At 35.5% G+C, this 25,602-nt stretch overlaps 1 protein-coding gene across 22 annotated transcripts in view; it reads left to right on the top strand.

Annotated features, from left to right (window-relative positions):
• The window catches only part of SMAD5 (SMAD family member 5), a 49,736-nt gene extending 25,160 nt beyond the window's left edge, over positions 1-24,576 (top strand). For all 22 annotated transcript variants that reach the window (XM_063643244.1, XM_063643249.1, XM_063643251.1 and 19 more), the window contains 5 exons: positions 2,830-3,081; positions 5,229-5,348; positions 14,364-14,585; positions 16,304-16,560; positions 19,211-24,576. In XM_063643244.1, the coding sequence (XP_063499314.1) occupies positions 2,830-3,081; positions 5,229-5,348; positions 14,364-14,585; positions 16,304-16,560; positions 19,211-19,354 (995 nt within the window). In that variant the 3' untranslated portion in view covers positions 19,355-24,576. The remainder of the gene's footprint in view (positions 1-2,829; positions 3,082-5,228; positions 5,349-14,363; positions 14,586-16,303; positions 16,561-19,210) is intronic.
• Positions 24,577-25,602: the final 1,026 nt, after the last annotated feature.

The following is a 25,602-nucleotide window of genomic DNA, read 5'->3' as shown; positions in this document are numbered from 1 at the left end:
GCATTAAAAAGTACTTGTTAAAACATTAAGTGACCTGGAATCAGTTTCAAATTAAATATCAATTCTAGTAGAATAATATATTCTGGAAATAGAGCATTGAGGAAGATGGCAGAGAGAAAATTTTCCAAGAAATAATATCAAACAGTTCCCCAAACTGAAAATTGAAAGGGCTCAGTGGCCAAGTAATCAGAACAAAGGATTAAAAAAGCCCCACATGAAATTTTTGTATATCATAGATTAAAAAAAAGATTCTGAGAACTTCCAGAAAAGACAGGAAACATATAAAGGACTAGAAATCAGAATACTGGATTTCTCAATGCAGTTCTGAATTCTAGAAGAAAGTAAAGTAGTGCCCTCAAAATTCAGAAGGAAATGTTATCTGCTTGCAGACAAGCAAAAAAAATAAATTTTTATACATGCAGGAAGTCAAGAAAATTTAACTTTTTACTTTCTCTTAGGACACTAATAGAGGATGAGGTCTAGAAAATGTGATCCAGCAGTAGAGAAGGGAAGTCCAAGGACTTCAGACTGGTAGGAGACTTGAGCAGTAACCAATATAGGTTGGAACAAAAAGATGGAAGAACTGGGCCTGGCGCGGTGGCTCACGCCTGTAATCCCAGCACTTTGGGAGGCCGAGGCGGGCGAATCACGAGGTCAGGAGATCGACACAATTCTGGCTAATACAGTGAAACCCCGTCTCTATTAAAAATACAAAAAATTAGCCGGGCGTGGTGGCGGGCGCCTGTAGTCCCAGCTACTCAGGAGGCTGAGGCAGGAGAATGGCGTGAACCCGGCAGGCAGAGCTTGCAGTGAGCCGAGATCATGCCACTGCACTCCAGCCTGGGCGACAGAGCGAGACTCCATCTCAAAAAAAAAAGATGGAAGATCCAAGGGAAAACATGGAGTGAATAAATTATTTGATTATTTGTTGTATCCAAGAAATAGTAATGATAGGTGTTTAACAGATCTGTTGGAATTCTGGAAATATTAGTGGAATGTACTTAAAATTAAAGAAATGAAGAAACAAGGCAATGGTTAACTTCAGTAAAAACACGGTTCAAGAAAAAGTAGACTCATAGTACACTTGATTCAGCAATGAATTACATATATATATATGTATCAATACTGGATGTTGATTTAATCAAAATGTTATATTTAACTCTATTTTGGGGATGGGAGTGGAATAGAATAATAAAAGAAAGCTGCCTCATTTGCCCTAAGAGCAAGTCTACAAATAATATCTTGACTAATAATAGCAATATAAGCATATTATTTAGCAGTACACAAAGTAAATGTTATAAGAGATGGCTAAGAGTTTAAATTTGTTTTCTATAGAAACAGTATATGGGAGGGGGCTAGCAATTGCAGTTTTTGTCATAATCTCTAATAGCATGTCTTTTTTTAAACTGTCCACATATTAACATTATTTTGGATGATATAAAATAATTTTTAAAAAATCATGTGCATAGATAATATACAAGTGAAAGAGAAGCCAGTGATTTTAGCATACCTCTAAAGAAAAAAAAAGCAAAGAAATTCTTACTGAACTGAATTCCTGGGTAGTTATTTCACTAAGTCTCTCAGATTGCTAGCCTGCTAAATGTAGAAATTCTTGCTGCCTAATGCCCTTCTCTCCAATGGCAGCTGCCTCATTGTTCTGTAAGGGGAATAGCAGTTGTTAACACACAGTAGAACAAAACAATTGTAGTCAGATGTTAACCACATATTTAGTATACTAATGCAGTAGAATGAAATGAAACAATAGACAAAAATAGCACAAATACTGACTTAACAGAAACACTGGATCGTTGTGTACATCCCTACTTTAGGGAGGTGAAGTGTGACTTAGGTAGCTTAAAAACAAACTCATTTTGTTGATGCTGAATGATATCAGAATCAAGTTGAGATTTTTCTAAGTGAAATTACATTGACAGATACAGGACAATTGTTAATGAGATGAGGTGTAAATGTTTGAAGAATCAGGTTTGTTTCAGTTTCCTGTAGGGAAAGGTAATCAGAGATTTGAATGTGATTGGTCACTTGGGTCTTTAGAGAAAGCGAATATTTGAATAAAGTTTATCTCTTAAAAATTTATCTGTTAAAAATGTTTAGATTTTGTTGTATATATTTTCATTATGGTCATATTTAGAAGACTGATTTTGATTGGAAGGCTTTTACCTAGAGAATATTACCATTTTCAGTATGGAAAACTGTACTGAACAACGTAAAACATGAGATCTTTCAAACTAAGAAAGATCTAAGTGTTCATAATTGGAAATTTGGAAGTTTTTAGGGCATTCACATAACAGGTTCCAACTTCACTCTGTAGTCTTAACTCCTTGTTCAGTGCGTAGGCCAACTGACTTTCTCATCTCCTCTGCCACCTTCCCCTTCTACTTCTTCCCAGTCCTAGTACTCCCATGTGAAATCCTCCTGTATCTTTAAGGTTCAGTCAGGTATGTTTTTTTCTTACAGTATTTTGTTTGATTCTCTTCTAGCTGGGAGCACTCACCTCTGTTTAACTCCTATTGTGTTAAATTCTCTGTTTTATGGTTGTTTTTTAATATCCTTTATCTCATAGAACAGGAGTGGTATCTTTCTCTGGATTTTCTGTCTTCTAGGGTACCTTATGCAGGCTAAATGCTTACAGAGTTTTGGATTGTTATTATGTAAATAGAGATTCAGGGCTCTATAAAACAGCCCTTTCTAAAAGTAAATTGTTTTAATAGGTTTACAGTCTTACATGAATCCTTTCTACCAACCCCTTAGTGTGGATGGGGCATTTGTTTAGTCATTCCTGACAAATGACTTTTGATTTTTGTTTTTCAGTCTTACCTCCAGTATTAGTGCCTCGTCATAATGAATTCAATCCACAACACAGCCTTCTGGTTCAGTTTAGGAACCTGAGCCACAATGAACCACACATGCCACAAAATGCCACGTTTCCAGATTCTTTCCACCAGCCCAACAACACTCCTTTTCCCTTATCTCCAAACAGCCCTTATCCCCCTTCTCCTGCTAGCAGCACATACCCCAACTCCCCAGCAAGTTCTGGACCAGGAAGTCCATTTCAGCTCCCAGGTAAGACTTTATTTTGTTGATACCAAAAAAAAAAAAAAAAAAATCCTAAGAATCACAATTGTTGTTACTGTGGGCCCTCTGGGTGAACTGTTACATGCCAAGGTATAGCTGTTTCTGACTCTTTATTCTTTAGGTAATTGTTTGATTTCCAGAAGAGTTTAGATTTTATTTTGCCAAGTACCATGTGTTTAAAAAATGGAAGTAGCCCTATTTGACTTAAATATTTTCTTATATTTTATGACAGTACCATTTATTGTCTTTTATATAACTGATACTGTGACAAAAGCTATGGCATTAAATTTAATCTTCAGAATGACTATGTGAGATAGATATTCCTGTTTTACAGATGGAAAAATAAATTCTAAAGTAAATTTTAAACTTTTAAGTACCTTACGTAGGGTAGGGCTAAGAACTAGAGGTTCAGACCCAGGTTTGTCTAACTCTAAAGTCAGTGTTCTTTCAACTTTACTATGTGGCTTTTCAAATTATTTAAGACTTTAGAAGTTAAAATGAATCCTGGTTATCTTTAGTTAGATAACTGATGAACTGATTTCACTGCAGAAAGATAAGTAGATTTTGTAAAGTTCCTAAATCTTGTAATTGGCATGTCATGTATGGACATATCATTATGTCACTGTCAAGAAATATTTGAACACCTGCTGTTGTCAGGCAGAGTCATATGTAAGTACAGTAAGTCCTCACTTAATGTCATTGATAACTTCTTGGAAACTATGACTTTAACTGAAACAGCATATTACAAAGCCAGTTTTATCATAGGCTAGTTGATATAAACAAGAGTTAAGTTCTTGTGGTATATTTCTGGTCACAAAAATATCATAAATTTATACATAAAGACCCAAAAGTCTTCTAATACTAAACATTGAAATAAATATGAGCTGTGCGTATATTTAAGGAAGAGCAATAAAAACAAGTAAGACTGTTATTTACTTAATTATTCTAATTCACGGTCATGGATAGCCAGAGCCCATTCCAGCAACTCAGGGCACAAGGTGGAAACCAATCCTGAATGAGACATGATTAAATCACAGAGTGCACTCACACACACCCCTGCACTCACACTGGGACAGTTTAGACATGCATGCCAGTTCATCTGATGTGCACATCTTTGGGAAGTGAGAGCAAACTCGGGTAACCAGAGAAAACTCAAACAAACATGGGGAGAATGTTCAGACTTACACAGACGTGGCCCTGTCTGGGAATGGGTTTTTTTTCTCATCAGCGTCATAACAAAATGATGCTGAACAAAACATTATTCGAGGACCTACATTATATTCTTTGTGATTTCTCTACTGCAGCAAAATATCAATTGGTATAGTTTTTTCTTTTGAAGAGAAATTAAGTGCCAGCTGTTTAACTTGCTATTAGGAATTTGCTCAAAAACAAATTTTCATAGTTTGTCTTCCATTCAGTGCTGATTGTAGTTCTGTCTCAAAATACATCCTATGCAAAACATTGGGATGAAAGACAAATTCGGTTCTTATTTATAGTTACTGAGACAAAAAAGTATAGCTGTAGCTTTTGCAAAATTTTCAACTATGAGTGTTGAAACTCAAAAGATTTTCTAGTTAACATTTAGTTTCCTAAGTGAATTACCTAACCATTTAATAGGACGCAACAGCCATGTTTAGATGTTGCACAAGCGTTAGACAATTGCTGTTAGTGTTGATGGCAAATTTTGAAGGGACATAGTTTTACTTTCCAGTTTTAAATGACAGTATACAGTATGTGCTGATCTTAATAATTTGTCTCTGTAGTATATATATACCCAAATGAGGATAATCTGTCCTTCAGATTGATATGTAATAGCTGCAGTTTCTCTGAACACATAAATATAAAGGCAAAATTCTCGACCTTGAATTCTGTTTTAGTGAATTTTAGGACTGATCCTTGTATCCTGGATTACCAGGGATCTGGGCTAAATAAACGTGGATTTGTAGTAGGTTTTCAATTGCTATTAGGTGTGCTGTCTGTTCTCCTTTTCCCTTGCCCTAGGATAGTATCCTACATTTTTTTGTGTGTGATGTTCAGTAATGAAGCTTGCCGGTAATCTTAAGAATTTTCTAAAGCTTTTAGAGTAATAATTTTGAGCAGAATGAAGATTTTAACTATTATTTTTTTCTTCTTAGCTGATACGCCTCCTCCTGCCTATATGCCACCTGATGATCAGATGGGTCAAGATAATTCCCAGCCTATGGATACAAGCAATAATATGATTCCTCAGATTATGCCCAGTATATCCAGCAGAGGTAAGAGAAGTACCCACTTCATTTATTTTGTAGTAGTAGTTGTTTTTAACTTATTGGCTACTTTATTGAGGTATAATTTATATGCTATAAAGTTTTTTTGTTTTAAGTGTATGATTCAAAGATTTTGGTAAATACACCAAGTTTTGCACCACAGTCTAGGTTTAGAACATTTCCATAACTCTTTAAAAAGGTTTCTCTGCATATTTGCAGTCTGTCCTCACTCCTATCCTCAGCTCCACATCCCCTCTAATCTGTTTTCTGTACCTGTAGATTTTATCTTTTCTGAACATTTTATATAACTGGAATCATGTAATAATGTAGTCTTCTTTCACTTAGCATGTTTTCAAGGTTCATCCATGTTGTAGCATGTATCAATAGTTTGTTGCTTTTTATTGCTTAACAGTACTCCTTTATATGAATATATCACATTTATTCACCAGTCAGTGGGCATTTGAATTGTTTCCGTATTTTGATTATTATAAACATTTGCGGCTGGGCACAGTGGCTCATGCCTGTAATCCTAGCACTTTGGGAGGCCAAGGCGGGTGGATCACTTGAGATCCGGAGTTCAAAACCAGCCTGGCCAATATGGTGAAACCCCGTCTCTACTAAAAATACAATAAAAATTAAAAATTAGCTGGGTGTGGTGGCGGATGCCTGTCATCCCAGCTACTCGGAAGGCTGAGACAGGAGAATCACTTGAACCCAGGAGGCGAGGTTGCAGTGAGCTGAGAATGGAGTGCCACTGCACTCCAGTCTGAGCAACAGAGCGAGGCTCCGTCTCAAAAAAACAAACAAAAAATATCGCATGTAAGTCTTTTTGTGGATATTGTTTTATTTCTCTTGGATAGATATCTAGGAGTGCTATTGCTGAATAACATGGTAAGTTTAACTACTTAAGAAAACTATAAAACTTCTCTGAAGTGGCAGTACCATTTTACATTCTCACCAGCAAAGTATGAGGGTTCTATTTTCTCTACATCCTCCTAACACCTGTTATTGTCTGGCTTTTTAATTATAGCCATTCTAGTGGGTGTAAAGTGCTTATTGTGGTTTTAATTTGCATTTCTCTAATGAGTAATGATGAGCATTTTTAAAATGTACTTGTTGGCCATTTATGTATCTTCTTTGATGTGTTTATTTTAAATCTTTTGCCCATTGGGTTGTCTTATTGAGTTGTAAGAATTTTTTGTGTATCCTGGATATGAATCCTTTATCAGATATATGATTTGCAAATATTTTTTCTCAGTCTGTGGATTTCTTTTCATTTTCTTAATGATGTCTTTTTGAGGGTAATAGCTTTAAATTTTGATTAAATCCATTTTGTCAGTTCTTTCATTTCTAGATTATGCTTTTGGTGTTGGATTCAAGAAATTTTTGTCTATCCCAAGGTCATGAAAATATTATTTTATGTTTTATTTTAGAAGTTCTATAGTTTTAGCTCTTACATTAGGTCAGTGGTTCCTTCTGAGTTAAGTTTGTATGTGGTATATGGTAAATGTCTACATTAAGTTTTTTGCACATAGAAATCCAGTTGGCTTTACCATTTGTTGAAAAGAGTATCATTTCTTTGTTGAATTACCATCTTTGTCAGAAATCAATTGACTGTAAATGCCAGGGTTTATTTCAGGACTCTGTTGACTTACATATCTGTACCTCATAGTCTTGATTACTAAAGCTTTCCTATAAAGGTTTTTCCCCCTATTTTTTTGTTGTTTTGTTTTATTTTTAATTTTTAAATTATTTATTTATTTTAGAGACAGAGTCTTGCTCTGTCATGTCCAGACTGGAGTGCAGTGGCATGATCATAGCTCGCTGGAGCCTCAGATTCCTGGGCTGAAGTGCTCCTCCACCTTGGCATCCTTAGTAGCTGGGACTACAGGCATGCATCACCATGCTTGGCCAATTTTTTGTTGTTGCTGAGATGGAGTCTTACCGTGTTGCCCAGGCTGGCCCTGTTTTTTTTTTTTTTTTTTTTTTTTTTATTATGGCAAACTATATATAACATAAGGTTTGCCATCTTAACTATTTTTAAGTGTACAGTTCAGTGGCATTAAATGCATTTATAATGTTGTGTGACCATCACCACCATCCATTTCTATAGCTCTTTTCACCTTGTAATATTGAAACTATACCTATTAAATAAAAATTTCCTATTCTCCCTTTCCCCCCAGCCCTTGGCAACCACCACTCTGCTTTCTAATCTCTACGATTTTGACCACTCTAAGTACTTCATATAAATGGAATCATACAATATTTGTTTTTTTGTGTGTGTGTGACTGGCTTTTTTTTTGTCAGGGCGCATCCATATTGTAGCAATGTCAGAATTTCATTTCTTTTTAAAGTTGAGTAATATTCCATTGTATGTATGTACCAAATTTTGTTTATCTATTCATCCATTGATAGACACTTGGATTGCTTTCACTTTTTGGCTATTATGAATAATACTGCTGTGGACATGGGCATACACATATCTCTTCGAGATCCTGCTTTTATTTCTTTTGAGTATATACCAGAAGTACAATTATTGGATTACATGGTAATTATATTTATACTTTTTTGAGGAACAGCCATACTGTTTTCCACAGTGGATGTACCATTTTATATTCTCAGCAACAGTGCACACGGATTCCATATTCTTCACATCCTCACCAGCACTTGTTTTCTATTTTTTAGATATTGACCATTTTAATGGGTATGAAGAGATATCTCATTGTGGGTTGTTCTGTATTTTTTTTGTCTATCTTTTTTTTTTGATAATTGACAAATGAAAAATTGTATATCTTTATGGTGTCATTGTGGTTTAATGCCACTTTGGTTTGAGACCTTAACCTCCTTAGTTTGTCGCAAGTTTAGAAATGTGTACTGCTATTTTATACGTTTCTTAAAACAATGTGTTTTTTTGTGTTTTCTATGTTTGTGATAATACTGAGTGCGTGTTATATTGAGTGTGTGTTATATTGAGTGCTCTGTATTCCTAAGAGCAATTAAATTTCCAGACCCCTAATAGTTTTGTTAATGTTTGTATAATGTCTAGAATTTGTCAAGAAATCTCATTATATTAATTTGCCTATAATTCATAAAATCTACCTTCATTTACCATAAAAATGGAACATGAATTTCTGGATTTGAATTCCTGTTTCTCTACTTACTTGCTTTGCAATATAGGTAGTTTTTAAATCTCTAAGCCTGAGGTTCCCCATTTACAAAATAAATAGGGATGATATGCTGGAATTATTACTATGTTGATTAAATTAGACAATACATGTAATGATCTTAGCACACAACATTAGGCCATATACAATAAATAGTATTATTATTCTCCTTTTGATAATATGGACTGTATTTACTCCACTTCATTCTCCTTTTGAAAATATGGACTGTATTTACTCCACTTAACCTTCTCCCTTTCTTTTCTCCTGATTTTCCAGAGGTCATAGTGCCATTTAATAGTGTTATGTGTTAGATGTCCATTGGAATGTAGTTTGTCTCAGCCAAACAACTGAGCCCCTTTAGAGGAACTTGATACATTTTCTCACCCTTGTGGATACCTTTTTCGCTAGAATTTCTTCTCATTTCAGTCAGATTATGTGTATTTTCTCCTTTCTTTTTGACAAAGAAGTGACAAAAAGAAAATCAAAGTTAAACGGCAATGTCTGGAACCACCTGTTAGCAACAATGTCTTCTGCCTTGAGCAGAGGCAGTGTTTTTCTGGTTCTTCTTTTCCTTTTAACCAAAATTGCTTTTTTAGTTTTGCCTAGCATTTTTTTTTTTTTCTATAAGCTTCTGCTTGTTCTTAGCTCTAATCTTCCTGATGCTATTCTTATAACTTCATGTGACTCATGTGACTCATTTGTACCTGTCTTTGGTTATGGGCCTCTACATGTATAAACTTTGTATAAACTTTAAAATCTGAGCTCTTAAGACTTCTTTGGCTTACATTGGTTTATTTTCCTCTCTTCCTTCTCATCTGCATTCTTTGCCATTGAATACTCAGAATTGACTTATTTTCCTCTCTTTCTTCTCATCTGAATTCTTTGCCATATAAAACTCAGAACTGAGTTTTAAAACTTAAACTATTCTGTTAAAAAAGTTGGCTGGGCACAGTGGCTCACTCCTGTAATTCAGCACTTTGGGAGGCCGAGGCAGGCAGATCACCTGAGGCTCAGGAGTTCGAGACCAGCCTGGCCAACATAGTGAAATCCCATCTCTACTAAAATATAAAAATTAGCCAGGCGTGCTGGTGGGTGCTTATAATCCCACCTGCTCGGGATGCTGAGGCTGGAGAATCACTTGAACCTGGGAGGTGGAGGTTGCAGTGAGCCGAGATCATGCCACTGTGCTCAATCATGGATGACAAAGCGAGATTCCATCTCAAAAAAAAAAAAGTTAACCAATTATTTTAAATTGCCTACATAGACCATGTGATTACTCTTACGTTTTCCTTGGTGTTATTTTATTCCTGCCCTTTTTTTTTTGAGATGGAATCTCACTCTGCCACCCAGGATTGAATGCAGCAGCACAATCTCGGCTCACAATTCTCCTGCCTCAGCCTCCGAATAGCTGGGATTATCATATGCATGCGCCACCACACCCGGCTAATTTTTGTATTTTTAATAGAGACGGAGTTGCACCATGTTGTCCAGGTTGGTCTCGAACTCCTGATCTCAGATGATCTGCCCAACTTGGCCTCCCAAAGTGCTGGGATTACAGGTGTGAGCCACTGCAACCGGCCATATTCCTGCCTTTTTTGAAAGAGAATTGAGGGTCCATGATTTCTTTGCTTGATTTCAGCTCCAGGAAAGGTGCTGGGATGTAGAGCTTTCATGTATCTCTTCTATGCTTTGTGTCAATTATGAGTTACTGACTTTTATATTAATGAGTTTGGCCAGTATTTTATATTGCGTATAAACCTTTTTCTGTAGGCAGTTCTGGCATGTAAAATTTAAACATATACCTCTATTTACCCAAAGATAATGTTCATTTAGTTGTTTTTTTGTTTTTCTTTATAAATAGAGTTTATTTTTTAGTTCAGTTTTTGGTTCACAGCAAAATTAAGTGGAAGGTACAGAAAGTTCTCACATACTCTCTTCTCCCACACAGGCATAGCCTCCTCCGTTATCAGCATCTCTCACCAGAGTGGTACATTTGTTATAGTCAGTGAGCTTCCATTGACACATGATATTATCCAGTGGGGTTCATTCTTGGTTTTGTATGTTCTGTGGGGTTTTAACACATGTATCCACCCTTATGATATGATACAGAATCATTTTTTACCTCTTAAAAATTCTCTGTGCTCTGCCTGTTCACCTCTCCTTCCCCACAACCCCTTGCAACCACTGATCTTTTTACTGTCATAGTTTTGCCTTTTGCAAAGTGTTGTAGTTAGAATCATACAGTATGTAGCTTTTTCAGACTGGCTTCCTTCACTTAGTAATATGCATTTAAGTTTCTCCTTGTCTTCTTATGGCTTGATAGCTCATTTCTTTTTAGCATCTCTATTAGGGTTCTCTAGAGGGACAGAACTAATAGGATGTATGGAATATATATGAAAGGGAGTTTATTAAGGAGAATTGACTCATATGATCACAAGGTAAAGTCCCACGATAGGCCATCTGCAAGTTGAGGAACAAGGAAGCCAGGGGTGGATCAGTCCAAGCCCAAAACCTCAAAAGTAGGGAAGCCGACAGTGCAGCCTTCAGTCTGTGGCCAAAGGCTCAAGAGTCCCTGGCAAACCACAGGTGTAAGTCCAGGAGTCCAGAAGCTGAATAATTTGAGTCTGATGTTTGAGGACAGGAAGCATCCAGCACAGGAGAAAGATGAAGGCCGGAAGACTCAGCAAGTCTGCTCTTCCATCTTCTGCCTGCCTGCTTTATTCTAGCCACGCTGGCAGCTGATTAGATGGTGCCTACCAAGATTGAGGGTGGGCCTGCCTCTCCCAGTCCACTGACTCAAATGTTAATCTCCTTTGGCAACACACCCACAGACACACCCAAGAAACAATACTTTGCATCCTTCAGTCCAATCAGTTTGACACTCAATACTAACCATCACAGCACCAAATACTATTTCATTGTCTTGGTTGTACCAGTTTGTTTATCTGTTCACCTGCTGAAGAACCTTTTGGTTGCTTCTAAGTTTGAGCAATTATGAGTAAAGCTGGTATAAACATTCATGTGAAGATTTTTTATGTGGATATAGTTTTCATCTCATTTGAATAACAAGAAGCATGATTGTTAAATTTTATGGTAAGAGTATGTTTAGGCTTGTAAGAAATGGCCAAAGTGCCTTCTAAAATGGCTGTATCATTTTGCATTCCCAACTATGAATGAGAATTCCTGATGCTCCTCATTCTTACCAACATTTGATGTTGTCATTGTTTTGGATTTTGGCCATTCTAATAGGTGTGTAGTAGCATCTCGTTGTTTTAATTTGCAATTCCTTAATGACATAACATGTTGAACATCTTTTCACATGCTTACTTGACCAATCTGTAAGTCTGTGGTGGGCTCCCTATTCATATCTTTTGCCATACTTTAATCAGATTGTTTTTGAGTTTTTTGTATATTTTGAATTATAGTCTTTTATTGGATAGAACTTTTTCAGATTTTTTTTTTCCTAATCTGTGGCTTGTCTCCTCATTCTCTAGACAGTGTCTTTTTCAGAGCAAAAGTTTTAAATTTTAATGAAGGCCAGCTTATCAATTATTTCTTTCATGAATTGTACCTAAAAAAAGGCATCATCATACCAAAAGTCATCTAGATTTTCTCCTATATTATTTTCTAGGAGTTTTATAGTTTTGCATTTTACATTTAGGTCTGTAATCCATCTTGGGTCAATTTTGTGAAGAGTGTAAGGTCTAGTCTAGATTTACTTTTTTGATGTAGCTGTCCAGTTGTTTCCTGTATCATTTTTTGAAAAGATTATTTTTTTTTCTTCCATTGTATTGTCTTTGCTCCTTTGTCAAAGACTGGTTGACTGTATTTACTTGGGTCTATTTCTAAACTGTGTTCTGCTCCTTTGATCTGTTTGTCTGTTCTTTTATTTTATCATGATCTTGATTACTGTATGTTTATAGTAAGTCTTAAAGTCAAGTGGTGTCGATCCTCTGACTTTGTTCTTCTCCTTTGATATTGTGTTGACTGTTTTGAGTCTTTTACCTCTCCATATAAAGTACAGAATCATTTTGTCTATATCCAAAAAATAGCTTGCAGGGATTTTGATTGGTATTATTACTCTATAGATTAAGCTGGGAAACACTGCTATCTTGATGATATTGAGTCTTATTCTTGAATGTGCAGTATTTCTCCATTTATTTAGTTCTTTGATTTCTTTCATCAGAGTTTTGTAGTCTTCCTCATAGAGCATGTTCCTATTTTTTTATATTTATGCCTAAGTATTTAATTTTGGGGGATGCTAATGTAAATTATAATTTTTTTATTTTAAATTTCGTTTGTTTATTGTTGCTGTATAGGAGAGCAATCAACTTTTGCATATTAACCTTGTATCCTGCAACCTTGCTATAATGCTTACTAGTTCCAGGAATTTTTTGGTCTGCTCTTTCTTATTTTTACATAGACAATCATGTAATTTGCAAACAAAGACAATTTCCTCCTTTCCTATCTGTGTACCTTTTATTTATTTATGGCATTAGCAAGGACTTCCAGTATGATGTTGAAAAGTGGGAGAGGAGGCATCTTTGCTTTGTTTTTGATCTTAGCAGAAAACCTTCTAGTTTCCTACCATGAAGTATGATGTTAGCTGTAGATGTTCTGTATCAAGCTGAGGAAGTTCCCCTCTATTCCTAATTTGCTGAGTCTCACTTAGTTTTTTAGTTTAACTTTTTTGTTTAAAATAATTTTACAGATACTGATTATAATTAAATCCTTCAGGTCTCTGAAAAAGAATTTTTTATCTCAAATTTAAACCTGAATTAGTTTATGTTAGAAAAACAATTAAAAATGTGTTGTTGCTGCTATGTTCTGAATTGTGTCCTCCCAAAATTCATGTATTGAACCAAGGCCTGGGCACCCCCTCACTCCACCCAGATGGTTGGGAGGGTAGAACATCAAACCAAAGAGGTTTATTCTCCAGCCTTAAGGCCTAATGGAATTTGCTTTGCTAAGTTTTCAACTTCCTTGACCCATCATCACTCCCTTATTTTTTGTTTTTCCATTTTTGAATGGGAACGTCTATCCTGTGTCTGTCCCACCATAAGCACGTAACTTATCTGGTTTCATAGGTTTGCAGCTGGAGAGGAATTTTGCCTCAAGTCTCATATATCATATGTAGATGATATTTGGATGATACTGGGCTTACAACATTAGAGTTGATGTGGAAATGAGTTAAGACTTCAGGGGCTGTTGGGATAGAATATATGTGTGTATTTTACAAGTAAGAAGGATGTGAATTTTGGGTTGCTGGGGTGGAATGCTAATGGACCATATTGAATCTCCCTAAAATTCATATGTTGAAGTCCTAACTACCAGTGTGATGGTATTTGAAAATGGAAATAATTAGGTTTGAGAGTGGGATTGTCATAATGAGATTAGTTCCCTTAAAGAAGAGGAAAAGAAACATCTTTCTCCAAGAGCATGCACTGAGGAGGGGCCATATGAGCACACAGTGAGAAAGCAGCTGTCTGCAAGCCAGGAAGCAAGTCCTCACTAGTTACCAAATCTTCTGGCACCTTGATCTTGGACTTCCCAGCCCCCAGACCTGTGAGGAATAAATTTCTGTTGTTTAAGCCATTCAGCCTTATGGTATTTTATAGCCTGAGCAAGCTTACGACTATTGCCGATCCTGGTATTTCTATAATTTTTTAAATTGTCATATTCAAGTCGATTTCTAGTGCCTGTTTTCGGATATAGATTCACAGCTAGGAAGGACAGTGAGACTTGTGAAATATCTGAAAATTTTCTTTTTCATATAATACTTGGGTTGGGTTAAAAGATAAACACATGGACAATCTGAGTTTCTGATATTTATTAAACTCTCTTTCTGGTTTGTTCACAGATGTTCAGCCTGTTGCCTATGAAGAGCCTAAACATTGGTGTTCAATAGTCTACTATGAATTAAACAATCGTGTTGGAGAAGCTTTTCACGCATCTTCTACTAGTGTGTTAGTAGATGGATTCACAGATCCTTCAAATAACAAAAGTAGATTCTGCTTGGGTTTGTTGTCAAATGTTAATCGTAATTCGACAATTGAAAACACTAGGCGACACATTGGAAAAGGTAATCTTGTCATTTTCCTACATTTAATCGAATTCAATCATTTGTTGTACTTGCCATGAACCATGCATTGTGAAAGGTGCTAGAAACTTACACAGAAGTTTGACACATGCCCTCTGCCTTAAGTTGCCGATATTGAAGAATGTATTAATCAAATAAAGACATGATCTTTCCTCATTTTTTTGTCCTGCTTAGTGTTTCTTCCCAGTGCTAAGGATCTGAAATCATACTACCACTTTGTTTTTTGAGTGTTACCCTGACTGGAACATAAGCTGTACAGGAACTTGCTTTGTTCACAACAGTATCCCCAGTAGCTAGAAGAGTGCCTCATTGTAAATGTATGACACATATTTATGGAATATTGTGTATGAATGCTGGTGAAGGGTTAGAATTTTATAATTAAGGTATTTGTGGAGTATTTTGGGTTGAGATGTCTTGTAAGTGTTACCATGATGTGAGAGGAGCGGAATTAGAAATGGGAAATCTAGTGTGAATGATGTTCCAGTGGCTTCACCACCACTGCTCCCATCTTTTAAATTTAGGCAATAAGGTTTTATTAATAATTCATCCTGCAAGATAGTTGCCATAACAAACCGGGCCCTTTTCATACTGCAATAAAATGTCAAAGTCTCATGCATCAAGTGGTCAGGAAGGAAACCCATCCCAGGTAAAGTGTATTGCCTGTTTCTTGAGACGTTTTGTTTTTACCCCTTGCTGCGTTTTGCTTCTTTAACTTGACGGCATCTTGGTCCAAAATAGGAATAAAAGGTAAATAAATATAATTGTGATAGGATTTCTTATAGAAGTGATTCAAAAAAATCTTGTGGTCAAAAATAAGTTGCGAAACAAAGTTTTCATTGTCTTTTGAGTTTACTGCCAACTTGCCTTAGTTTTTTCAGTGAAGTGCCTCACTTCTAGGCATTGATTTTTTTTCCTTCCATCACAGTAGAAGTAATTTAAGGGAAATCTATTTGTGAGTTTTGAAATTCTAGAATCAGTTTTTTCTTTTTCCCCAGCATATAGTTCTAGGACCTTTTCTTTCATGGATTAGTTTTGGGGTGGTGGAGAGATATGTTGGGAAAATACTAGGTGACTAGCTTTAGTTATATAATTTGAATATTTAATGTTAAAACTATTTCCACATATTTATATATTTTTAAAGTATTTCTTTTCTTTGCCTTCACTTCTTGCAAAGGAACATACATATTTTTAAATATAAAAAAATTTTAAGTAAGATAAATCTGCCATTTCAAAGCTCTTCTTGTGGCCTGAAATTATATATGTAACTTTGGTTTTTTTTAGTGTTGCTCTCCTCTTTGTTAGCACAAAGAGTGCAAAAGTCTGTCAAATGACTGTTTATGATAGTTGATAGCACTGAGCATTTATTTGAAAAGACTCATCAAAAGATGATTTGGGTTTTTTTTTAGCCCTCTCTTTCTCTCATAGAGATGATAAATGATTGTTGGAAAAGGAAAAAGAGAACAACCTAAAAATGGATAACTTAATATGCTGCCTACTTGAGGCTTCACTCTTGTAGATGCAGGCAGACATTAACCTCTTGATTATCTTTGGCGGCAGAAGGCCATCTAGTGGTAACTTCTGTCTAAAGACTGTTGGAAGTTTGCTGTGGATTAATGAGTACTTCTGTTGCACCATACAGTCTATTTGATTTCATTATAATGACTCTTTAAGCTGACTCTTGTGATGTTTGTCTTTTTAAGGTGTTCATCTGTACTATGTTGGTGGGGAGGTGTATGCGGAATGCCTCAGTGACAGCAGCATATTTGTACAGAGTAGGAACTGCAACTTTCATCATGGCTTTCATCCCACCACTGTGTGTAAGATTCCCAGCAGCTGCAGCCTCAAAATTTTTAACAATCAGGAGTTTGCTCAGCTTCTGGCTCAGTCTGTCAACCATGGGTTTGAGGCAGTATATGAGCTCACCAAAATGTGTACCATTCGGATGAGTTTTGTCAAGGTGAGTTGTGACCTCTAACATAATTTGAGTCACTATAAATATGTATATTATGACTTTAGGTTATAATTTTTAAAAATTATTTGTTAAATGAAAGTTGATAATTGCTTTTGGCCTGATTTAACAGGTTTTTAAATAAAATTATTGAATTCGTAATTTTAACTACATAATAGATCTAAGATTTCATTTTGTAATCTAGACATTATAAAATACATGATTGATATTGATTTTGATATTGAATAGGGGCTGAGATTACAAGGAATTTTAGTTAAAAGACTAAATTTCTAGAAAGCATTTGTATTAGTCCATTTTCATGCTGCTAATAGACATACTCAAGACTGGGTAATTTATGAAGAAAAAGAGGTTTAATGAACTCACAGTTCCACGTGGCTGGGGAAGCCTCACAATCACGGCGGAAGGCGAAGGAGGAGCAAAGTCGTGTCTTACATGGCGGCAGGCAAGAGAATGAGAGCCAAATGAAAGGGGAAACCTCTTATAAAATTATCAGATCTTATGAGACTTTATTCACTACTATGAGAACAGTATGGGGGAAACTGCCCCCATGATTATCTCCCACTGGGTCCTTCCCACAACATGTGGGAATTATGGGAGCTACAATTTAAGATGAGATTTGGGTGAGGACACAGCCAAACCGTATCAGCATTTAATATTAAAATTGCTATTTGAGTCTCTTAGCTTCAACAGTTTTGATTATTATTACTAGATTTCATTAGGGTAATTTGGCAGAATTCTTTAGAATACTAAAATTATTTCATTTCTAGCTAAGTACTGTTATTAAAAGTAATGGCAAAAGCCACAATTACTTTTCCACCAACCTTAATATTAAGGATTTGCAAAGTTCAAAGGAACTTTTCAAGTTTTTCATCTACTCTCTTCACCTGACTGTATTGACATTCCAAAGATTTGTGCTTAAAATTTGAAAAGAATTTTAGTCATGTATTTAAGCAATCTGTACTATATCTACATGATTCTTAAGAATTTAGCACAAGAAGAGCACCTGTCACACGCTGTGCATGGGTTTTTTTCTTTTTGATATTCAGCCCCAGTCCAGTGTTTTCATGATACTTTGCTGTAGATCTATTGTATACATTAGTTTACTGGTTACCCTGAAGGCATTTCTCCCTTCTTGTACAGTAATGTGACTTTTGCATATTTATTTTAATCTCCACTCCCCAATCTTCTTCACTCCCCTGACCGCCCTCCCTCCCCCACCCAGTTTTCCTGGGCCAGGACTACCATAAGCAGTAAACCAGAGAACTTGATAAATCCAGGAAAATAAAAGTGAAAAATTTCTATTTTAATTTTTATCTGGAGTTTTAGGCTAAAGGTTTCAGCTCAGTTCATCCCAGTAATTTCCCACCTTAAAGGATAATCACTATGTGACTGCCACATTAAATTATACATGCATGTATTGATCAATATCTACGATGCCTTATCTGATAAACAACTTGAAAATAAAAAAATTTTGGTTAAAAAAAAAAAAAACCTGGGCCGGGTGCGGTGGCTCACATCTGTAATCCCAGCACTTTGGGAGGCCAAGGCAGGCGGATCACCTGAGATCAGGAGTTTGAGACCAGCCTGGCCAACATGGTGAAACCCTGTCTCTACTAAAAAATACAAAAATTAGCCAGGTGTGGTGGTGGGTGCCTGTAATCCCAGCTACTTGGGAGGCTGAGACAGGAGAATAGTTTGAACCTGGGAGGCGGAGGTTGCAGTTAGCTGAGATTGCGCCATTGCACTCCAGCCTGGGCAACAAGAGAGAAACTCTGTCTCAAAAAAAAAAAAAAAACCCTGACATGATCATACATGAGGCTATTTATGATTTTTATTTTTTATATATGATTCCGTTATTAGCATTTAAGTGACATCTCTTTACATTTTTTAGTGGTTTCTCCAGGAATTACCACGTTATCTTTAACATACCCCAATCTACCTAGAGTTAATATTGTACTATTTTTCAAATGTAAAATACGAAAACCTTGCTGTTGAAGAGTTTTAATTACCTTCTTTTATTCTTTGTGCTATTCATAAATTTTACGTCTGCACATTATATATCTTATAATACTGTTAAAATTTTTCCTTTAAATATTCATTAAGTCTTACAAAGAAATTAAGAGAAAATGGTATTTATAAATATTTGGAGGCAGATTCTTTGGGGCTATGTAAATACACTGTTTCTCCTTTATATTTTACCCACATTTTTTGCATTCTTCAATATGTTTTGTCTACAGTAATTATTACTGTGGTGTCCTAGTGGTAATTTTCTATTTTGCATTTATCCCATTAAGGGAGAATGTATCTCAGATCAGAAATATTTGTTTTAATTATGAGATACTGTACTGTGTTACCTTTCTAAGATTAAAAAAAAATTATGAACTATAACTGGCTCCAAGGGTTTCTTTTAAGGGAATTATATATTACTTTAGAATTCATGAATCTTTAAATAATGTAGCTGTTGTCTTGCTTTTAATTTCATGGTGAATACTAAGACTGGTTTTGTGATAGTTATTCTCTTTACGTAAATTCTACATATCTCTACTGTTAAAAGCTATCTTTTTGTTATGGTAAAATTGGTTTAGAGTGGTTGACAGTTTAAAGAGGGATTTGTGATGATATCTGTTCATTTTCATAGGGTTGGGGAGCAGAATATCACCGGCAGGATGTAACCAGCACCCCATGTTGGATTGAGATTCATCTTCATGGGCCTCTTCAGTGGCTGGATAAAGTCCTTACTCAGATGGGCTCCCCTCTGAACCCCATATCTTCTGTTTCATAATGCAGAAGTATTCTTTTCAATTATATTGTTAGTGGACTTCTTTTAATTTTAGAGAAACTTTGAGTACAGATACTGTGAGCTTACATTGAAAACAGATATTACAGCTTATTTTTTTCTACATAATTGTGACCAATACATTTGTATTTTGTGATGAATCTACATTTGTTTGTATTCATGTTCATGTGATTAACTCTCAGAAGTGTTGTAAAAGATGCAGAGTAAGTATTATGCCCCAGTTCAGAAATTTGGCATTGATCTTAAACTGGAACATGCTTTTACTTTATTGCCCTAACAATTTTTTATTAAATTTATTTGAAAATGCATCACATGATGAAAAGTTATAGTAGCTTATAAGAGGCTATATACAGTGAAGAGTAAGTTTTCCCTCTTACTCTCGATCTTCCAGAAGCTGTACTTTTATCAGTTTCTTTGTCCCACCAACTTAAAAAAAAAAAAAGTACAATTCATTGTTTTGCAAAAGTGTGTGGTAGGGGCTTAAAAGAAACTATAAAATTTTATTTGAAGGAACACTATGCACTGCTGTAACTGGTAGTGTTCAGTAAAAGCAAAATGATAGTTTCCTAGATGACATAAAATTTACATTTAATACAGATAAGTGTTCTTCAGTGTAATGTGACTTCATGCTATATATCTTTTGTAAAACATTTCCTTTTTTAAAAAAATTATTGCAAATAACTGATCTCAAGTATACATCATTTACTCAAAATCTGTCATAAGCATTACTTTATAGCTAGTGACAGTGCATGCACAGCCTTGTTCAACTATGTTTGCTGCTTATGGACAATGTTGCAAGAACTCTATTTTTGACATGCATTAATCTTTTATTTTGCACTTTTATGGGTGACAGTTTTTAGCATAACCTTTGATAAAATACACTCAAGTGACTTGGACTTAAATGCTTATCCTTACGTCCTTGGTACCTTTTTTGTATTAAAAAACACTGCTATTTATAGATTACATTTGTAGGAAGTTATGCTTTTTTCTGGCTTTTGTTTTACTTTCAACCTAGGTTATAAGACTGTTATTCTATAGCTCCAACTTAAGGTGCCTTTTTAATTCCCTACAGTTTTATGGATGTTATCAGTGCTGGAGAATCATGTAGTTAATCCCATTGCTCTTAGTTGCATCAGCCTCCCTATGCAAGGACCTATGCACTGGAGCCGTAGGAGGCTCTTCAGTTGGGCCCCAAGGATGAGGCTACTGATTTGATACTAAATGAATCAGCAGTGGATGTAGGGATAGCTGATTTTAAAACACTTGGCTGGGCACAGTGGCTCACGCCTGTAATCCCAGCACTTTGGGAGGCTGAGATAGGCAGATCACGATGTCAGGAGTTCGAGACCAGCCTGGCCAATATGGTGAAACTCTGTGTCTACTAAAAATACAAAAATTAGCCAGGCATGGTGGTGCATGCCTGTAGTCCCAGCTACTCGGGAGGCTGAGGCAGAAGAATCACTTGAACCTGCGAGGCAGAGGTTGTGGTGAGCTGAGATCGCACCACTGCACTCCAGCCTGGGCGACAGAGCAAGACTCCATCTCAAAAAACAAAACAAAACACCCATCAACGAATATAGACTCTTCTCTCATTTATCGATGATGCTCTTTTTCCATTTTTTAAGTACTTATGTGGAAGCTAGTCTCCCAAAACACAATCTTTAGAGAGAAAAGACATGAACGAAAACTCTTAAATATCCATTTAATCAATTATGTTTTTGGCTTTGGATAAAGGACTTTGAACCAGTTTTTTTCTCGGGAGCTGTCAAATGGACACTTAGTTATGACATGAGAATGAAGAAATTATTTTGGAAAAAAAAAATGACCTAATTTACCTGTCAGTGAAAGCTCTATTTTCTGGTGCCTTTTGAAAGTATATGGAGTCATATCATTCTTCTGTTTAAAATGTTAGTTTGGTTTGACTTTCCACTTAGTCCTTTCTGCTCTTGTGAAGAAAAAAAAAAGCATTTTTGAGGAAAGAATTATGCAATTTCTTTTGTTTTCTGTGTCATTATTTATTGCTTTTTCAATGTGCAGCCAGTGGATGGTTTTAGTTCTTTCAGATGAACTGCCATTTGTGTTTCAGCTCACAGTTCTTTGCTGGGTAAAAGAAATACTTTCTGACAGTCACCTGAGCCTTAAATGTAAGTATTACGTGACATGCCTTCTGTTTCTTCCAGAGTTCTGTCGGCCACACGAAAGAGAATATTTGCTTACTTGATAGAACGTTGGCATTTTCATCATTCTTTTACTTACCAGGCTTATGGCATGATCTGTGGAACAAATTTGTAGAAAAAAATTACTCCAATTGAATGACGGATGTATGTAATCAACTTCATTGGGCTGCAGTAAACTAGTGGAAATTAGAGAGTTGTTTTATTGGTGTTTTCTACTGTGAGTTAATTAAAAATTGTTTTTATTTGGGGTCATTATGTCACAGTCTTAACAAGATCTTACGTGATTGGCCTTTTCTTTGTTTTCTCTTAGGAGTTGTGTCTCATGAATGACAGTACTAAAGCTATTAACAACTAAGAGTTTGACAGAGAACTGTAAGCCTGTTGTATCTCCTAAAAGTTGTCAACTCCACACCCTTGGACTTTAAATGAAAACTTTATTCAGTCCAGCTATTCTTACAGTCCCTAAGGATTTTCGTATATCTATGTATAGGAAATAAAATTTGCTAGTAAGATTTTTAAAAACTGGCTAGTGAAAGTACCTCTGAAAGAAACCATTTTAGCAAATTACGGTTATGTGTTTTAATTTAATCTACAGAATGTTTTATAGTAAAATTCTAGCACCACTAGAATAATCACATAGCATGTACAATATATTTATGCTGGCTGAAAAGACCGAATCTGGGAATAATAAAATTGCAACCAGTTTGGTAATGCAAAAAGCAGAATAGAATGAAATCTCAGTAATGAATTAAAGCAACAAAAAGATATTGATTGGCAAAAAGCAAGATATAAGAGATGCATTTGTTTAACATCTCTACATCATATTTATGGTCTGGTCAGTATTGGTCTGGTCAGTATTGTCTGGCTGACATGAAATGTAAACTAGTAGGCACGTTATTGATCTGCTAAAACTAACCCTTTTTTTAAGAGGAAATTTAAGGAAGACGTCAATCAAAATGTCAAATACGTGTGTCAGAATATAAATAATTTTTCACATTGTATTGTTGCTATATAAAAAAAAATAGAATTGGTTGGGTTTCTGAGGTGAAATCCAGAGTAGGAGTACTAGACAGTTCAACAAGCCACATCTAATGGCACAGATAGAGGATGTAGCTATTTTATACCTTTCATAACATTTGAGAGTAAGATATCCTTCAGGATGTGAAGTGATCATTAAGTACTCATACCTGAAATCTGTTGTCAAGATTAGAACTGGAGTTCATGTTAAAAACCTTCCATATTACCTGAGGGTACCTGTGGGGAACAGTTCCTTCCCCTGTGTGGTAGTATTTTGTTGGAAGAGAAAGTTTATACGAAAAATGAAATTCTTCCAACAGCAGAGAAACTAAAAAGTTTGATAGTACCTATCAAAGTGCTGTACTTCTGTGATAGAGAACATCTGATGTACCAATTTAGATCTATTTCTTTATACTTTTTCTAGTCAGTTGCTTAATAGTACTTTGGATCATTATCACCTTTGCCACTCAAAATGTATAAATATCCTTTTTACTTCATGAAGAAGGAAGAATTTTTTGATAATTACTGAGTTCAGCCTTTTGTGATGACTTATATTTTGGACTTATATTTTAACTTTAAAGAATGTCAGATCCCTTCTTCGTCTTACTAGTTAAATCCTCACCTAATCTCTTGGGTATGAATATAAATGTGTGTCATCGTTATATTGTTCAGCTAGATGAGCAAGTATCTTAGGGTAGTAGGTAGCCTGGTGGTTTTAGAAGTGTTTGGTGATTTTTATGGAGAGAGTTTTCCTAAGTGGTGGTGTATAGGTGGTATCAGATATTATTAGGGCAGCTTTTTGGGGAGTAATCTCAGGTCTCCCAGAGCAGCAGCATTTTTCTCATTGATATAAGTAAGATTCTTAGGAGCTTTTCTTATCACACAAGATGCATAAATCGAATGTGAGAATTGAAGGCGTTTCTTCTGCATAAACAAAGAATTCTACCTGCTGGACAGAAACCTGGAAAGTTCTTTGGAATTAGCTGAATTGCAGTTTAGTATGTCCTGATTACAGAGTGACAATATTTATCAAGCCTTTGTTATATTAGATTATCTTATCTCCTAAAATACAACTGTATTATAATTGAAATGACAGCCCAAAATTGGATGGTTTACCAAAACCAATGAAAGGGATTTCACACGTCAATTTTTATTTCTGTTTTAAAGAGCACATGCTATATAATAATTACTAGTAGCAATTGCAGTAAAACAGGTGATAAGTTATTTTCTCTGAAAAGATCCAGTCCTAGAGCAGGATTCTTCGATCATTCATGGCAGAGTGAAAAAGGTTTGTATGGTTCTTGTCCAAATAACTCAGTTCTTAAAATTCTTAAAATGATCATAAACCATTATTCTTTAAAGGTTTATTTGAAGATGCTATTAAAGTACAGAATTTTGTGTACAGGTAGATTTTTCCGCCCCTCATTAATGGTGCCTTCTTAATTAATACAGACTGGTGTTAGCTATAACAAAACTCCAGAAAGGCCAAAGAATCCCAAGTTCTTTGTGAAAAAAAAAAAAAAAAATCTTTTAGGGTCAGATTTTCCCTTCTAATATCATTGAAGATGATGTTGCATTGATTTATTCATAAAGTATTTTAACTATAGGAACTCTAGAAGATAATGGTTAGGCAAGTGATTTTTTTTTAACGTGGTTGGTGTAAGTTGTATTTTGAAATTCACTTATTTTAAAATTGAAGAGGATTGTAATCATGGAAATAGAATGTTTGTATCTACCTGCCCACATTTTCTTAAAAAGATATTTCATATGCAGATAATGAAGACCAAGCTGATGGCTGCACTGTAGGTCTGCTGCTTATTTGTATTTGTTTTGCTTCTGTTTATGTTGTAGAAGCTGAAATTCTAGCAACATGCTTCAATTCTGTTATTTTCATACTTATAAAAATGTATTAGGTTTTACTATATTGTGCTTTTCAAAGCCATAACTCTTAAGAACTTTGTTTTTTTGCATATTGTTTGCTAATTCTTTATTTTAATAAACCTCAAAACCTGCTTAATGTGTCTTTTTTGTTTTGTTTTGTTTTGTTTTGTTTTGGCTCTGGAGTTGGCCTGCCTGCGTTTGAGTCATGGGCCTCATAGCTTAGACAAGTTGCTTAACCACTCTATGCCTCACTTTCCTGACCTGTAAAGGAAAAGTCTACTTCATAGGAAGGATTTGAGGGAAGATTAATTGAAGGGTAATACAAATACAGTATTTAGAACAGTACTTAGAACATAACTCAAATCTTAAAATCGTTACTATCTTTTACATTTCCACTAGTTTTTTGATTCGGAGTAATTCTTATGTTGCCTGACCTCGGTGTATCAATCTTTGATTATCCACTTTGTGAATTTACAATTTTTTATTTTCTTTTGTCTTCTTCTTTTTTGAAAAAATTTTAAATCACAGACTGACTTTGCATCATTGTCACTGTGGTGCACACTTTTACCAACCTCTGAATTACATATACAAGACATGCAAACTCATTCTAATTAGAAACGAATGGTGAGCGAGGCACAGTGGCTCATGCCTGTAATCCCACATTTTGGGAGGCTGAGGCAGGTGGATCACCTAAGGTCAGGAGTTCAAGACAAGCCTGGCCGACATGGTGAAACCCTGTCTCTACTAAAAATACAAAAATTAGCCGGGTGTGGTGGCATGTGCCTGTAATCCCAGCTACTTGGGAGGCTGAAGATAGGAGAATCGCTCGAACCCAGGAGGCGGAGGTTGCACTGAGCCAAGATCATGCCATTGTACTGCAGCCTGGGCAACGAGCGATACTGCGTCTCAAAAAAAAAAAAAAAAAAAAAGGAATGGTGAAAAATCATGTGCCCTTGCCAGAAATATAGAAAAACTCAAAACTACATATTAACCCTAAAGGATAAGTGTTAAGAGCACTTGTTCTTTTTTTTTTTTTTTTTTAAGAAAAAAAAAAAAGACTCTATTCAAGCTTGTCCAGCCGGCACCCGTGGGCTGCATGTGGTCCAGGACAGCTTTGAATACGGCCCAACCCAAATTGGTAAATTTTCTTAAAACATC

This window comes from Symphalangus syndactylus, chromosome 7 (assembly GCF_028878055.3).
Source record: "Symphalangus syndactylus isolate Jambi chromosome 7, NHGRI_mSymSyn1-v2.1_pri, whole genome shotgun sequence".
NCBI classification, from domain to species: domain Eukaryota; kingdom Metazoa; phylum Chordata; class Mammalia; order Primates; family Hylobatidae; genus Symphalangus; species Symphalangus syndactylus.
Note: the sequence above shows the minus strand (reverse complement) of the source record. Positions and strands in the feature narration are given on the sequence as shown.